Source organism: Anguilla rostrata, chromosome 11 (genome assembly GCF_018555375.3).
Source record: "Anguilla rostrata isolate EN2019 chromosome 11, ASM1855537v3, whole genome shotgun sequence".
NCBI classification, from domain to species: Eukaryota; Metazoa; Chordata; class Actinopteri; order Anguilliformes; family Anguillidae; genus Anguilla; species Anguilla rostrata.
This window is the reverse complement of record NC_057943.1, coordinates 40,912,858-40,931,070: the sequence shown is the minus strand read 5'-3', so window position 1 is coordinate 40,931,070 and position 18,213 is coordinate 40,912,858. Positions and strand designations below refer to the sequence as shown.

At 46.2% G+C, this 18,213-nt stretch overlaps 1 protein-coding gene across 1 annotated transcript in view; it reads right to left on the bottom strand.

The window, feature by feature from the left end:
• Positions 1 to 11,420, bottom strand: part of LOC135234958 (leucine-rich repeat-containing G-protein coupled receptor 6) — a 93,757-nt gene extending 82,337 nt beyond the window's left edge. Inside the window, exon 1 of the mRNA XM_064300112.1 lies at positions 10,953 to 11,420. Coding sequence (XP_064156182.1) covers positions 10,953 to 11,161 — 209 coding nt within the window. The 5' untranslated portion in view covers positions 11,162 to 11,420. The remainder of the gene's footprint in view (positions 1 to 10,952) is intronic.
• Positions 11,421 to 18,213: the final 6,793 nt, after the last annotated feature.

Genomic DNA, 18,213 nt, shown 5'->3' with positions numbered 1-18,213 from the left:
GGCAGAGTCAGCCCCCGTGCCTCCAGCGCCCAGGCTAGTCCTCCACCGCACGCCTCTGCTCTTTGTCCTCGAGGTTCAGCAGCGGCCATAAATAACAACAGGAGTGGATAATATCCCCGTGCCAAGGCCCATATATCCTACGTTTACGTTTTGAAAGGAGATGAAATTGTTTCAGGTCCATATCGCAGAAGTTGACAGGGTTACAAGAATTATTAGCCAAGGAGAGTGATTTATGGAATTGTAATGAAAATTCTTTGTACAAAGACAACAATACATATTAGGAAAAAATATAACTAACAGAAAATTTGCACAGTAATTTATAGTTGCCAGAGGCCCATTCCTGCTATCTGAAAGCAATGCTTGTAGCTAGTGTCCTTGCACTATGTGTACGACATTGACCGTCACAGAAACCTTGGATGACCAAAAAAAAAAAGTGAATCAGTCCGAACCGCAAAACAGCCATAAAACTATTATCACTGCATATCTGATTCTTAAAAATCAGTCGGAGCTCCCTGCTTGATAAATGAAAGCCTTAGATCCCCCCTTTTCCCCTCCCCCGGGACCTGCATATCTCTACAAGGCATGTGTGTGGTGCCCGTCGTATAGTCGACACCCCCCTGTCATGTTCAAAGGCTCCGGAGAGAAATATAGCCAATGACTTAATCACAGGTTAAGAGTCCACATGCAAACCCCCACCGTCAAACATGATGGACTGTCGCAGCGCCCAGGGCTGACGTATGGGCTGCCGGTGCTCGAGGAGAGGTTATTGGTTCTCAGTCTCGCGTGTGACGGCCCCTTTTTTAACACTTCCGCAACGGCCTAGCTTCAACCGGAGACGGACGCGTTATCCGTTACTCCGATGGTTCCGTTTTGAGAGTGCTTAAGCTCGCAAGCTTCCCTGTCTACCGCCCTGAGCAGCCCCCTTGAGCCTGACACCCTTACTGGCCAAAAGTGTGTCATTGTGTTTCATTGTGTAAAAGTGGGTCTGGATTACTTCTCTAAACTCTCAGAGCCACAATAACACACACACACAGAGACGGCCGCAGAGCTGTCCGAGACTTGCTCGCGGTTCAAATGGCAAAGCGATTTCACGTGGAGCTGGTGAAAAGGAGCATTAAAAAAATGAGAGAATGTTCTACAATGAAAACAGTCCGTTTGGCTTGGGTCATCCAGGCTCGTAATTTTTGCCTAGAGTCTAGAGTTCCAGCATTGTGTCAAGCTCAGACCCGCAATACTCTGGGCTTGACAAAGTATGCACGGTAGGAGGGACTATCCTGGAAACTTAGAGCATCTGTATTTTTTTGTTTCCTTTAGTCTATCATTAAATTAAGCATATCCGTGCAAAAACGCTTCACAAAATGCATACAATGCAGGCATCCAGGGCTGGAGTCTGAGGTCATCGCACTATGGACTGTTTTCATTTGTGGAACGACGTTTTCCAGACATGCACAGTGTGGCATCCTTGGATCCAACCGTAGCCCCGTCGGACAGATCTGTGTGCTATTTAAAGATGTCCCTAGGAGGGAGCGTGCGGTAGGTCCAGAGGTTTATTTATTCTAGAGTAACTGAAACTATTTTAAGTCTGGCTACACAAGGTCCTAATTGGTCCCCGTTTCACTGTTAGGTAACACAAGGAAATGAGCAATTACTCCTATATTTGTTAGGCACTGTGTGTGCGTGCGTGCACGTGTGTGTGCGTGTGTGTGTGTGTGTGTGTGACTAGGAGGATAAATAGTATTCCCCTGTCAATTTACTCCTTTATGCAGTAAAAAAAATCAAACACACTGTATGTGGTACTATCAATATAGTGTGCAAAATCAGAAAAACAGCTTCTGGCAAAAGATTCAGCTATAATTAAGTTATATTCATATGTATATCGGCAAAGGTAGGCTCACTGCATTACCTGCTCATTTACTACTGTGTACTGGTGGGATTTCCCCAAGGCTTCAGCTATCAGTGTCGGTTCAGCATCTGTCCTCACAAACCCAGGGCAGCTGCCGGGATTATCGTCAGTCTTCTCGTAATCTCGGCCTACCTCCACGCATACACATGACCGTGCGTACGTTCGAAAGCATGAATGAGCGTGTGAGCGTCTTCCCTTCCGCCTCTCGCACGAAAACACCGCATTACGCACACGCGTGGAATTCCTGAGCCTCGTTCGGAATCCAGACCCTTTGGGCCAATCCCGGAAAGCCTGTGACCTCCGCTCGCCTTAAGAGGCGCAGACACACGACACAGACTCGCAGAGGGGATCTAAAATAAGAAAGCACGCAGATATCGCCTGAACCCAGTTCAGAGATATAAATAGAGCTAATTTTTTGTCTTTTTGATTTGATAACGCTGTTATGCTGAGAAATGCCTCACGCTGCAGTATACGGGGGGAAATGATTATTTGAAGGTTACGCGAGGCAGCTTGACTTTATTCGAGTCGAATTTGCGACCGGCTAGCCGGCACAGGACGCCTGGGAGCGGCAGGACTGGGAACCGCGGCTGCCTTTAATTCGTCCGTCTGTGTTTTTTCGCCGGCTGTCATTCCAGCGGGCTGTAATTCATTAGGATCACCTGTTTCTGGTTTCGCGGAGCACGTAAAGAAGGGTCCTGGCCCACCACACAGGCTTATCTCTCTAAACTGTCAAGCGTTTCAGCTGGAAATTTTATTAAACGCTCCGTGCCAGATACCCCATTGACATTTGGAATCTCATTTTAGGCCTCATTTTTTTTTTGTCAGTAGTGGTCAGGAAGCTAATTGCTGCCAAATGCGTACATGTGTTTCATATATTTGCTAATTTCTTCTATTGTTTTTTTGGCAATTTCAGGGCTTTGCAACGGACAGCCGATTGACCAGAGACCGGTAATAAATTCTGTGCAGCACGTCAGCTGTAATGTATGTTTTTCCATCGCGTTTGGTTATACAACCTGCTGTGTATATTTTCAGTGCCACTGTAAATCTCAACAGCTGAGGTCCATAGACAATATTCGGCTTGGTTCTCCTCAAAGCACTCCCTCTGGGGGGGGGGGGCCTTGCTCAGCGTTCCTAATGTTTTAAAGCTTTAAACGTGCCCCCCTCGCCAAGATCAATAAAACTATTATCATTCTGTTTTTAATGTATTTCAGATCCTTAAAGAAACACGCAGCAAGCAATTCTCCGGGTTATTTAACAGCGCTCACCAGAGCTATGAAACGTCAACTAGCCAATCGGATCCAGCATTAGACAAACGGTTCAAAATGGTGCTATTCATTCATCGTGTCTTATTGCAACTGTTTTTAGCAATCTAACGTTTTTCATAACGGCTAAATTGTTAGAGGTCAGCTCATATCAGCGCAGTCGGGATTTGGTCAAGAGAGCACAATGTGACTAGTCCGCTTCCATTCATGTCTTAAGTTTATTTTTCTTTCAAATGTAGCCAACATGTAATTGTGTTTTCTTCTCCCTTACGGTGGCGATTTTCAGATGCGTATGTTGTTTGACGCAGGTAGGCTCAGGGTTATGGAAAACAGTGACTGTACTGTACCCCCACAAGTTAAAGCTGCAAGTATGTCCCTGCATGGAAATATCATTACGGCACAACAATATTCTATACAGGCATTCATCATCATCTACCAAGAATAGCCAAGCCTTTTCAGTAGAGTAACATTAAGAAAATGCAGTCACATAAATAGGTCAGACAACAGTACTTTATAATCGTTGATGCACGTCCATCAGCAGGAGCAGTAAATATTCCACCCGGCGCCCAAAGGCAGCCAATCGTGCGGTTGCGTAAACTGGCGACTAATTTTACAGTAATCTTCTCCCAACAGATAATGTAACTGACCAAAAAATGTCAAAGACAAGGTGAAGGCATCTCCCAAAGGGTCTTGATAACAGGTTCCTGCCCCCAAGCGGAGGAACTAAGGCCCGCACAGTAACCAGAAACATGTTCCTGCACTCCGCACGCTAACTCAACATTAATTTGTGTTTATCTGGGAAATGACAGCACTCCCCCAGGAGCAGCGAAAGCCGTGCTGTCATCTGGAGTGGGAGGTCACCGCATTTCCGTACTTGTGCACAAAGCCAGGCTACAGCCATGAAGGTACAGATAAATACGGGTTGTCTCTCAGTGGTATGTTTTCATTGCGCACAGCCGTGGTGCCGCCGCCCGGTGCCATCCGCGAAAGCCACGATGGCAGAGGCTGCACTGAAACCACGCAACATTGTGGAGTGCTGAGGTGTGTTTTGGAAGCCCTGTGCAACGGAAACTCCAGAATTCAAACTGAATTGGCCGTAGCACCTTGGCCACATCAAAAATCAGAAGAGGAGATGAGAGGCCGGTTCGTTGAGCAGAGGGACTCAGGGATTAGTCAGCATCTCCACCCTCCAGCAGAGAAACTCAGGGATTAGTCAGCATCTCCACCCTCCAGCAGAGAAACTCAGGGATTAGTCAGCATCTCCACCCTCCAGCAGAGAAACTCAGGGATTAGTCAGCATCTCCACCCTCCAGCAGAGAAACTCAGGGATTAGTCAGCATCTCCACCCTCCAGCAGAGAAACTCAGGGATTATTCAGCATCTCCACCCTCCAGCAGAGAAATGACTCGCGTCATTTGTGTGTCTTGCATGGATGCAAGGGGAATGATCAAAAACAGATTTTTCCACCAAGAGTTGATTAATACCTCCTTTTCTCATAATTAGAATTTAAACACTTAATTTTATCCAAATCGCTGGTATTGGGAGCCGTTTGCTTTCCAGGGAAAAATAGCTCTCTGACAGTGATTTAAGGGACTGAGTATAATTTTGTGCTCATTATTCGGAACAAAGGAAAACAACGTTTTTTCCTTTCAATGATGAAATGAGAAACATTATTTACCCCATCCTGGAACATGTGTCTTTTATAAAAATAAAAATAAAATAAGCAGTCCTGTGATGCAGTACAAGGAGTAAACAAGCTTGTAAACAACAGTGGAAAGCAGCACTGGTTCACAGACTGACACTTACTTCAGGTGATTTCTGGACCCCAAGTCTGAGGGCTGTTCTACCAGAGTGCCTGATAATATCTTCAGCTACATTCAGGTTTCACAGCCACAATATGTAACGTGGAAAAACAGCTCCACCTAACACCACAGCTTAAACCAATCTAGATTTTGGATGACAATCCTGCACTCTTTTGTATTTAGCTCTTTTCATTATTTAGACTTATTTAAAATGTCCTTCTGTCACGGTCTCTCAAATGAATCCTGAAAAATAAGCCTGTGGGTGAAGTTTGAGGATTCAGTTTGTGCCACGGTTCCTGCCACAGAGTAAACCTGTCGTGTCTGTTTTTCTCACTGGTTTTGCTGTGACTCTCATTTCATAATTAAGCAAGTCAAGTTGTTGCTATTATGTCACACCACAATATAGCTGAGTGTGTACACTGGACCCATTGAAGTACCTCTGTTGAACAGTGCAACAGCAGGCTAACCCAATTTAAACCCGCAACTCCAAATCTCCTCGACCCATTCCTCTCTAAGCCTGACATTTTCACTTTTCATGAAATGGCTCCTGGAAGGTCTCAGCAAAGCCATACAGAAACAAACTCAACACAAAACCTCCTACAATGTTAATTTTGGCGCTTTATTTCACTGTTTATACACTTAATCTGTATTACATGTGAACACCCAGCAAGAATTATTATATTAAGATATAATTCATTTGTTATGATAATGATTTGGATGATAATGTAATATGTATAGCTATGTAATGATATTTACTTTTGTTTACTTTTTATTATGTTATTTCTGGGGTTCTGGTGTTCCATTTTCCAGAGTGCGTCGTGTGTCTTTAATCGCTTTAACTCCAATAGCTGATGGCCGAGCATCTTAACTTAACCTATTGTTAGTTTATTCATTTAGTTCAACTTGAACATCTGCATGTGTACCGTACACAGAAGCTAAAGCTGTAACGCTTGGCAGAAGCAAGAGATCTGGGGCTGCTCAGAGAGGAAGCATCTCTCTCCACGATGAGAACTGGTGGCCTGTGGACCTAATGCACCCAATCCCTTGCATGCCCCAGCACTCCGGACTCCTGGTCACAGGGTCACAGTTAGCCAATGACATCGCAGAGCCACAGGCCTGTGGCAACAGGGCCTTGCTTGCTGTTGTGGTGAACGACACCAGAACATAACTTCCCCTACTTATATTATCTCATTTCCATTCCTTTTAAACGCCAAACCTAAAAAAGAGTCCATTCAATGTAGTATAATGTACACATATTTTCTTTCATTTCTTTGACCTGTCTCACTCAGGCTTATTTTTATACCGGCTTCACAAAAGGAGAGAGTATCTCAGTAGATCACTGAGTCACTGGCTACACGATGGCGAACGTGTGTGTATGTTTATGCGTGTTTCTCTCCGTCTGTCATCGCAGCCCTAATTCGCCCCTCTCTGGTGTGTCCCAGCTTGCCGAGTCTCACCCCGGGGGACCCGGGCGATAAGCCGCGGAGCTGTGGCGTAAAAAAAGCGCCGTCGCGTTGCGGGTGCGCTATCTGGCCATCGGGCTCCGCGCGTTCGAGGGCCCGAGGAATGCGCCGTGCTGACGGTGGCGTGTGTGCGACGCGGCGGGGTGTGTGCGACGCGGCGGGGTGTGTGCGACGCGGCGGGGTGTGTGCGACACGGCGGGTGTGTGTGACGCTGACGGCGGGGTGTGTGCGACGCGGCGGGGTGTGTGCGACGCTGACGGCGGGGTGTGTGTGACGCGGCGGGGTGTGTGCGACGCGGCGGGGTGTGTGCGACGCTGACGGGGTGTGTGTGACACGGCGGGTGTGTGTGACGCGGCGGGGTGTTGTGACCTGACGGCGGGGTGTGTGCGACGCGGCGGGGTGTGTGTGACGCGGCGGGGTGTGTGTGACGCGGCGGGGTGTGTGCGACGCGGCGGGGTGGTCCTGTGGAGGCACCGTCCCGCTGCGTTTCTGTTTATCGTCTTCCACGTTTTTTGCCCGTTCCACAGAAGTAGCTAAATTTTGCATTTGTTTACATTTACATTCATTTATTATTTAGCGGACGCTTTTATCCAAAGCGACGTACAAAAGTGCGTTTCATGGTCATGGACGACTACAAAACATGTTGCTGGTTACAGTGTGATGAATGTGTTGTTGTAGAAAACAGGTAATTCAATTTGCAGAATTATAGCTAGGGCTAAGTAGTTCACATTCTGTGATATTTTGTGTGTACTGTGCATATACATATTAAATAGCAAAAGCAACATATCACAAAAAAGGTGATACACAGCTTTAAACACTAACTTCGTTTATATTTAAGTTAAATACCATGGTGTAATACAAGATGTTAGTGACACTGCTTCATGAAACCATTACATTTTTAAACAGGTGCTATTTCCACTACCTTTAGGTGTTTCTACTTGTAAAAGCCTAAATGTGAAGTATATGGAGAGAATTAACACAATAAGTAAGTTCATGTTCCACTCAATGTGGTTTACACACGAACAGGTGATTTTATACCACCCCAAAAAACAAATAAACATTGCATTAATCAGCGATGATTTCCACTCCACTTCTGACGCTTTTTCCTCTGCTATGCAAACAGTCACCCAGCCTGCTTTCCTTTCTGTCACATCTCTTGCCAATATCTGCCCTACAAACATGCACATCCATCAAATCCACTACGCCCCACCCTGAAATCGTCCCCTAAACTTTGGGCACATAATGCAAAAATCACAGGTGCCTAAAGGCTTTCATTTGGGTAAATACTCTACCAGTAGCTATTTTTGTATAATTAATGTTAATGACTTAGAGAGATGTTCTCTGAACAAACTTTTTGTTTTGTTTTTCGGTTTTTATTTCATGTGTGAAAAAAACCGTTTCTGCAATAATCCTCAAAGTTTTCCTGATATGTTATTGATTGATTCTTGTGAAAGGAAAAGGCAACAGTCCCACTGTTTCTGTTAGCCGTTCAGATGGCAAGAACAGGTCCAAAGGCATGGAGTTAATATTGCCTCACTTATCCGTACACTGGGAAAAAAGCATATTGGTTGTTCGAGACACTTTGATCAAGGAACGTCAATATAAATTATTTGCTAAATTTGTTATTATTTGCACAGCTACCATTTGACATGCCACAAATTCCAATGAAGAACAAATGAGTGAAAAAAAATAAAAAATAAATCAAGTGAAGACTAACCAACAGATGTTATGCTGGCGTCTACTGTAACAACTTGCTTCTCATGCAGGTTCTGTGAGGATCCGATTTCTTTTTCTGCTTTGTGTGTGTGTGCGTGTGTGGGTGCGTGTGTGTGTGTGTGTGTGTTTTGAGAAACGGCACCTCAAAGCTGTGAAACACGAATTTCCACTGTGACCACCCACATTATGTATGAGGTGAGGTATGCTCTGTGCCAGGGGCATCTACGCTGACAGCAAAAATCCTGGAAAATGCACTAACGTTCCCGAGTGATTCCGTGTGCCTTATGCCGATCAGAACCTTCCCATACACATACACACACACACACACACACACACAGAGGAACAGACATGCACGCACACACACACATATACACAGAGGACAACATGCACGCACAACAATATAACCATGCACAACATGCCACGAGCAACACACGCACAAAACCTACACACAGAGGAACAGACATGCACGCACACACATATATACACACATGCACACACACACACACACACACACAGAGGAACAGACATGCACGCACACACACACATATACACACATGCACACACATGCGCACACATACACACACAGAGGAACAGACATGCACGCACACACACACATATACACACAGAGTAACAGACGTGCACACGCACACACACAAACACACGCACATGCACACACAGGCACAGACAGACATGCACACACACACAAACACACGCACATGCACACACAGGCACAAACAGACATGCACACACACACACACACACACATGCACACACAGGCACAAACAGACATGCACACACACACACACATGCACACACGCGCACACACACACCACCCCCAGCCAGTCATTGCCCTAAAAATTCCCCCCGGTCAGCGGGAACCCAGCTCATCTTGGCACTCGTGCTCAAAGTGGACACACCGGGACGTCCCAAACCAGTGGTGGGGGCGGAACGCAGCTCTACACCCGAATGCCCCCAAAAACAACCCCAGCCCTCCCAACTGAACCCTTCTCCAACCATCGTTTCCGCCTTCCGTCCCTGATCGCCGTTCACTGTCCCCTCTTTCGCCAAGCGTCACAGCGAGCACACAGCTCCTGCCTGAGCTTTCTGACCCGACGTTACTCTACGCACAACGCAAAAGAACAGCGACACAAACGCAGTCTGTCTTTCTGAAGTCGCGGGGGGGGGGAGAAAAAAAAGGATTAGCAGCTAACCCTAATTGTTCCGGCCAACGATTTAGCGTCAAAACCATTACGCAACGTTTTCTTTTTTTGCGTAATATGGAAAACACACGGCGTGCATTAAACATGCAGCGCGCTGAGAAGCGCGTCTCTTCATCTGAGCCGTCGGTTCCCAACAGCCCGGCTTGTTTACACTTGAAAGAGCCGTGCGGCGGTGCGGCGGTGCCGCAGGCTCTGCGGTGATGTAAGCGGCACACTGCAGCGCGGAGCGTGTGCGGTTTCTCTGGGTTTCCGCACACTCGCGTGGGACGTGAGGTAAGCGCAAATAAGCATTTTCGGTGAGAACGTGTGCGCCGTAGACCCTCTGCAATGTCACCGCACGGTTTCGATTCGTGAAGCATTCATTTACACCGTTTCTAAAATTAGGAGAGAAAAACAAAATTGTACGTACGGCATTACTCTTTGAAGTGGACCACTTCGCTGTAGAACGTACAGGAATACAAAGTGTCAGAAATCTTGTTCTCATTAGATTCACTTTTTAAAATCTATTTAATGTAAGGCAGCTTCCCCCTGCCCACGCTAAATCTCCCAGCTCATATTGTCATAGCGCTGTCGGCTATACCGTTCGATACAAACTCAGAAAGCAAAAGAAAACATTATTAAATAAGAACCACTTTCCCAGGTTGTCATTGCAAATAGGTTCCGAGTTATCAGCTGAACTATACGGGTAAATATGGGTAATTATTAATTAATATTACTATTAATAATAATAATAATAATAATAATAATAAATGTGTCTGTGCATGGGATGGGCATTTTTCTCCAGGCTGCGCCTAACTATTTACCATGTGAATAGAATGTTTGTTTTGTCTCAGATTCAAACCGAATGATCTCCTCCCTGGCATTAGTCTAGGAAAGGCATGCAGTAAACAGTGCTCCAGTGCATTATTATGCATGCGGACTTTCACAGCGTCTCCTTCGAGTCTCACAAAAGTGTCACCTGGAATCACATTCTGAACATATTAGCATTTGCCAGTGATTGAAGCCAATTCTCCGGGCAACCAGACCACTCTCGTTCATAGATCAGAGATCGCGGGTAAAGTTAAGATTAACAAAAAAAAGTTTTGATGCACAATCAAGACTTTCCATCTGACTATTCATAAAAGCCATTTTCAAACATTTCTTCGGAATGTATTTTTAAATAAACTGAGTTTGCCATGCATGCTTAATTTCACCTTCTAAATTTAATTATTCCTCACGACAAATCAGTGCACACAGATCCACTCCCAGATTTCTCACAGTCACCTCTCGAATAAAAGGGTGTAAAGTGATCTCTGATCAAACATATCGCCGCTTAAAAAGGTATAGTTTTTTCTCAGTACGTTCCCCCTCCATCCAGCAATCTCCTTCAGGTGCGTCAGAAAAGCATCATCGCCAGTCACTGCTCGTGTGATCAGGAAAGCCAAAATACAGAGAGCTTTCACCTTCCTTGAGGAGGAGACGAAACACCAAGCCAGAGGTAACGGTCGCCCAGAACGGAGGCAGCCGGCGACTGCTGCCTCACCTGCGGGGCGCACCTGCGGGGCACACCTGCGCTGGCGCACGGCGGAGGGTGGCGCGGGTACTCACAGGTAAGAGGTGAGCGGGCTGAGGTCGGCGGGCACCGCTGACAGTCCGAGCTCCGAGCAGTCCACCAGCTGCAGGATGCCGTCCTCCTGGCACTGGCACGGGCGGGGGCACGGGGGGGCGCGAGGCGGGGGCACGGGGTCACGCTCCTGAAGCTGGACCCCCCCGGCCCGGCTGGCCAACTGCAGCACCAAGCACAGCAGCAGCAGCATGCTGTCTCCTTCTGCTTCAGTCTGGCTGAACCACTGAGTGCCTGTGTGTGTGTGTGTGTGTGTGTGTGTGTGTGTTTCTCTCTCCTGCTCTTTCTCTCTCTTTCTCTGTCTACCTCTCACTTTCTCTGTATCTCTCCCTCTCTCTCTCCCTCTCCCTCTCTGTCTCTCTCTATTAGTTGGAAGCTTCCATGTGTCAGACCAGTTAAGTCGGGGGTTTAGAAGAGTTCCTGCCAGCCTAGCGTTGCCCTCCCTCTGTCAGTCTGTCTCTCCCCCTCTCTCTTTGGAGACATTTACCTACAGCACTGGGAGACCGTGCTGCCGGAGCAGGGAGGCCCCTGATTGGCTGAGCCCGGCCTGGGGGATGGGCCGGTGTATCCTTGGGGTGGGAGGGGCCACCCCCCCCCCCCTCTCCCGAGGGAGCGGGAGAGATCACTCGGCAGAGAGGAAGAGGCGTGCGGCGCGGAGCGGCGGGGTGGGACGACCAGCAAGCCCCCGGGGGATCACACAGGAGCATGCTGGGAGCTCTGATCCACACAGGTTTCCTGAGGAAAGTTTTTCCATTATTATTATTATTATTATTATTATTATTATTATTATTATTATTATTATTATTGGTGTTGTTGTTGTTGTTATTATTGGTGTTGTTGTTTTTCCTGTTGTTATTTTATTATTATTATTATTGGTGTTGTTATTATTGTTGTTGTTATTATTATTGGTGTTGTTGTTGTTGTAGTTGTTCTTTCATTTTCGTTGTTGTTGTTATTATTATTACTATTAATATTAATATTCACTTATTCACTCATTCATTCATTCATTCGTTCATTCGTTCATTCATTCATTTTGCTCTCAGGCCCAGGAGGGTCAGGGTCGTGTTTCTGGCTTGTGAATGGAGGGGTTGCTGGGGTTGTAATGACGTGCAGACAGACTATGAGAAACAGGGTGTCGGTTGACTGCTGTCAGACACAGTAACAGATTCAGTACGCACTCCTGCCCACAGAGAGATATCGGCTTCGCCTCTGCCACGAGGCCGAGCCGGTCCGCTCTGTTTGCTTTTTCAGACCCCCGAATGTGTGTCTTTCCCCAAATACATGTGGTAATTATCTAGCAGAGGCCTCCAGAGCTTTCCCCAGAAGATTACCCCCCCTCACCCCCTGTATCCCCCCCCCCCCTCCATCTCCAGTGAAATAAATACATTACACCTTAACCGCAGCAGCGCTTAACCCAAAGGTCCATGTGCACACATGGCTCTGTTACAGAAGGAGCGCAGAGTCACTGCACAGCCACACACACACACTCACACAAACACGCACACACACAGACACACATGCACACACACCCACACACACCACACACACACACACACGCACACGCACACACACTCACACCACACACACACACACACACACTCACACACACACACACTCACAGCCACACACACATGCACACACACACACACACACACACACACACTCACACACATGCACACACGCTCACGCTCACGGTCTCTCTCTGCCGGGACCAGAACCTAAACAGCTCCCTCTGACTGTCTCCACTTTAATGGCAAGTCGATGACGAGAGAAAAAAAAAGATCGCACACGCTTTCAGCCTGGTGCAAATAGCTGTGTCTCAAATTAGTTTCTCTCGAAAACTCTCGAAAAAGTTTTTTCCTGTCGAAGCGTTATTGAACGGAATTTCAGAACGCTGACAAGAGAAGCCTTCAGTTCAGCGACCGTGCTGCTGCGTTTATTTTTGTTTTGCTTTTTTTCCCCCTTTACTCCCCAGTTTGGAATGCCTCGGCTATCGATTCGAGGAGCGCAGATAAGCAGGTGTTTCAGGACGATGCTCAATTTGCAGCTCAACCAGTAGGGGTCACTGCGGAGCGATAAGGCTCTGCCATCCTGTTACACTGAAACCATCCCATCCCCAGGGGCGATGCTGAAGCCAACTGTGTAACACCCTACGGGGCTGTGGGACACAGTCAGCACTGGCACCCAGGGTTTGACACCGGACTTGGGGGCCCATCCGTGCACTGCAATAATTCTTTAATAGTATGCGCCACCCAGCAGTTCCTCTCTTCTTTTGTTTTCACAGGGATGTGCACTGATGAGCAGATTTACCTTCATGACAACATCACCTGCAGTGTCCAAGAAAACTGTCACGGTTGTGCCTCCTCTGTTCCCACCTCCCCGTAGTTTTTGGCCTGTCTCGCGTCCCTTAGTTTGGTCTGAGTTTATGTCTGGTTATTGTTAATTGTTGGGGTAATGGGTTAATTGTTATCACATTCCACACGTCTGCTCGTTGTCTTGTTTCATTCTGCACCCGCCTGCTCGTTGTCTGTGATTGTCTCCAAGTGTGTCTTGTTACCCTGTGTATTTAAGTCTTGCTTCTCTGTCACTCAGTACTGGATCCTACTGTTACTGTTCCCCGTGTCTGCTACCCATGTTTCAGAGTTTCTGGTGTTTTACGAGTTCCGTTACGTGTTTTCTGGATTTTGAGTTTTCTTTTGGAATTGCCCCTGGTGGCCTTTTGTTTGGTCTCGGTTTGTGTTGTTAAGTAAAGTCTTCGTTTCAAATATCCTTTTGGCTCCTGTGTTCTTACTCTGCACTTGGGTCCTACTCAACCAAAACCCTGACACAAACCCAAGCTTTGCCTAAGAAATGTTAGATTAAAGACAATTAAATTTTGTACAGGAACAGAAATGGTGTCCTTCCTTCCTACCAAGAACCAAAGAATAAAAAACTACAGGAATTACGAGCAGTGGAGGGTGAAACAAAATCTTTCTTCCAGAGCACATTCCATTATAAAGGTTCTCTCTGTGCATTGACATGAAAAAAGAACCTGCTACAGATCTTATTTTGCTTGCATTTCCTTTTTGACTGTACGCACTCAGAGCTAGCTAAGTGTGTGAATAGTGGGAGATTACCCAGTCGTATTTGTTGTCTCATCCTTTCTCCTCCTTTGAAGTTATATAGTATCCAGTTTCTGTGTGTTTCCTGTAATTTACCTGCTTCAGTGAATAATTCCCTGCACAGTTCATTTGATTGCTCATATCAAAACAGAAGACAGGAACCATAAAATAACTTTTCAAAGTTAATTGCTACAGAAGAGACATTTCAAAGAGGTTTCAAGTGCTTCAAAAAACACAGAGGCCACGTCGCAGTCTACAGTCTGACATTACAGCTCAAATGGGGACTATTGCTGTGGCGCATTCGCGTGGCTTGTGTATTAGAGCTATCGGTGTCTTGGTGGTGCTGTGCCTTCTGTAATTGAGCGCAGCACACTTAGGGTTAACGACAGAATGTTAAACATTACCGTACACAACAACATTAATCACCACAATGTTACTGTCCTTGTGTATACCGTAATTATTACATGCAGTTCTGCCCTTCACCGCAGGATGTTTGTGGTGAAACACTGGCACTGGAAGGACCCACTGCATCACAAATCAACTGTCCATCTTGTAGCCTCTACATATCCGCACATATTAGAGATGTCTGTTTCTATGACAACGGGTATAACCATTTGGTGATGCAAGCCTTGTTCTTTGATTTATTGTTGTGATCTGGTTTTCCTCATGTGACGTACTCTCAGAAGACCACTCAGCAATGGCACATATTGCACAGTGTGGGAAAGGCCTACGAGAGAACAGCAGACTCGACCGTCCTTGAAGAGAAATAGGAATTGTGGGTAATTTCAGGGCGGCAGCTTATTTGAAATGGGGGTTCGTTTTTATTTGTTAAAACGCTTCCCTCCCTTTTCCTTCCAAACGACCAATCGTGTTCGCGGGAGCTCACTGCCGCAACCTGTTATTGGTTGGGGCCTCCGAAGCGTGTGATGTCAGCCCTCGCTGAGATGCGCGTGAGGACGCCGCACCCCGACGCGTTCAGTCCGTTCGGTTCAGACGGCAGTTTCATCCCTCTGTTCCGTTCCGCCCGAGGGGCGTGAAGGGCGTTCGCAGACTGCAGGGCTGAGGTTTTCAGGGTTTGAGGTTTTCAGGGTTTCAGGGGTTCAGGGTTTGAGGTTTTCAGGGTTTGAAGGGTTCAGGGTTTGAGGTTTTCAGGGTTTCAGGGGTTCAGGGTTTGAGGTTTTCAGGGTTAGAAGGGTTCAGGGTTTGAGGTTTTCAGGGTTTGAGGGGTTCAGGGTTTAAGGTTTTCAGGATTTGAGGGGTTCAGGGTTTGAGGGGTTCAGGGTTTGAGGTTTTCAGGGTTTGAGGGGTTCAGGGTTTTGGGAGGGCTGTGGCATCTCACAAATCCTGAGCTGCATCTCCGAATGTTATGGTAACTCGTTTATTTTTTTAACAGTTTTTTGTTTGTGTTTGGTTTATTACATTACATTACATTACATTACAGGCATTTAGCAGACGCTCTTATCCAGAGCGACTTACACAGCTTTTACATAGCATTTTACATTGTATCCATTTATACAGCTGGATATATACTGAAGCAATTCCGGTTAAGTACCTTGCTCAAGGGTACAACGGCAGTGTCCTTACCCGGGAATCGAACCTGCGACCTTTCGGTTACAAGCCCAGTTCCTTACCCACTGTGCTACACTCCGTCCTCCCTTATTAGCTACTGTTCGCAGCAAGCTAACGTTAGCCTTACGTGGTTACTATGCTTTGCTGTGGGAGGGTTGTGAGGACATTTTTGCCACAAAATTACCACCAGTAATCAGGGAGATAACCACGGGGGAAGGAAGAGGAAAAGAAAATGATAGGAGAGGACAGCAGAAAATCGTTCTCTTTCAGAGCACATTATTATGAAAAAACCTGCCTTCATAAAAACATGAATTACACCCTGCTGAAGATACTTTGCTGTTGTCTGCTCGCCCTGTTAGAAGCTAACATTAACTTCACATGAAATCAGTGGCCAGGAGAATCATGCCTGTTGTGACATCATTGCATCGCAAGCATTTTCTACATAGAATCAGAGCATATTGCACACTTTCAAGGAATATTACACACTTTCAATGCATATTACACACTTTCAGAACACATTACACACTTTCAGAACACATTACACATTACACCTGTACAGGAGGATTTGGTATGAGTGTTTTTGAGGCCATTCTGTTTACACAAGTGACATGGAAATTTACTTTTTTACCAATCAGTGGTGTGGCACCTCCCCCTCTTCGCACCTGTGCTTCCCGAACACGTCTCCTGTCTGTCCTGGCCCCACGATGGTGGAATGACCTCCCCATGGAGGTCAGAACAGCTGAGACACTGACCCACTTCAAGCGACAACTGAAGACTCACCTCTTCAGGCTGCACCTCTCCCCATCCCTCCCTACCTCCCTGTTATCTCTAAATTGACTGTAAGCTTAGGGTTGTAACTAGGTAGCTGTTTCGTAGGTGACTTAGTTAATGCACTCGTCTTAACTACTGCTTGTATTTTTGCATAGACTGCGTTGTTGCTGTTCTTGTTTGTGTTAGTTTTAACCAGTTTAACCTACAGGGTCCAAGTTGAACTATGCGGTTGTTCCCTGCACTTGGACCGGTACTTCTCTCTAGGGTTTTCGACACACTTGTTCCTGGTTATGGTTATACACTTTGTTGTACGTCGCTCTGGATAAGAGTGTCTGCCAAATGCCTGTAATGTAATGTGATGTGTCTGTTTAGAGGGCAGCCAATCAGAAGTGATCATCATGCCATGTCATAACTCCAGTTCAAATGACATACATTAAAAGGAACTTTATTTGTTTTTCCATTTAAAAATTTAGAAAAATAATAAGTATATAAAGGTGTACATCTTTATCTTGTGTCTTAGTAGTATCATATGTAAGTCATTGCATTCAACTTAAAACAATGATTTTGATCATAGGTATGAAGAACTCATTCCATGAGAAATGTCATTTCGTTATTGATTTTCTGTTATTGACTCAAGGGATTTTGCCACTCCCATGGTTCACTCCTTGTGCCTTGCTGCTAAAGTCTTCTCCATTGGTGCTCGCTATGACTTTTTAAAGCTGTTCTGTAATTTCTTCCAACAATTTCCAATTTCTTCCCTCCTGAGATCATCTAATACTGGCAGAATTATCTCCTCCTTCTCCAATTTCTTTCATTCTGAAATCCCAGTCTTTCTCCAGAGCGGCCCAGCAGAGGTGCAGGCTGCACTGCCAAATTTAGCACAGAATAGTCTTTCGTTATTTCGCATTGTCTTCTCCACATGCATTATTATATCTCCTTGAGCTTTCCTCCCGTAAGAATGAGAACACCGGCTCAGATACCGACAACCTCAACTTTTCAGCAATAATTCTGTTTCGAATTATTAAAAGTTTCAGGGAATTACCCCAGCCCGTTTGTATTTTCCATTCTGAGAACTGCCGTGCTCTGATTTGCATGCATGTCTTTTAAAGGCACGCTAACTGACGATCTCGATCTCTTCATTCTTTCCCCTGTCGAGCGCTATCCCTGATCTCCCTCAGGAATGGATTGGGCCTTATCATGTAGATGGCAGTTATGAGCGGGGGCTGAGAGTGTCAGCAATGTACAGTAGAGTACGTCCCAGAGCGGGTGCCAGGGTACGGGCCGCATACAGTACGACGCACAAACGCTTTGAATAGATCGCCCATTGAGCAGGCTTCCCACTCGGGGCCGCAGTGTGGGACATTAATTAATTAAAATTCCTTTTCCGAGCGTGCTTTCTGAGGGGCCTTTGTCGCGTTCCCACACAGCTCCGAGCCCTCTGAGCGGTCATGCGCTTTCTGGGGCAGGACCCGTCCACCGTGTCTATTGTGATTGGGCGCTTTTGTTTTCCATCGTGGGCGCATAGCTGTCCGTGTCATTCTCAGGAGAACAGGCCTTGGATTTCATGTCACTGTACAGATTTGCACCGGATTTGCACCAGTTAGAAGAGGAGTCACGCAGTCAACGTCCTGTACGATGGAACATACTGTATGTGATAGTATATTCGTTTTATATTAAATATTTATACTGAAGCATATGTTTGTGTTACTTAATGCTGTTATAGTTATGCTATGGTGTATTAGCGCTTGTTTTTGTATAGTCCTGTAGTGCAGTTTGCCATCTGATGTTACTGTACATTAGTCAA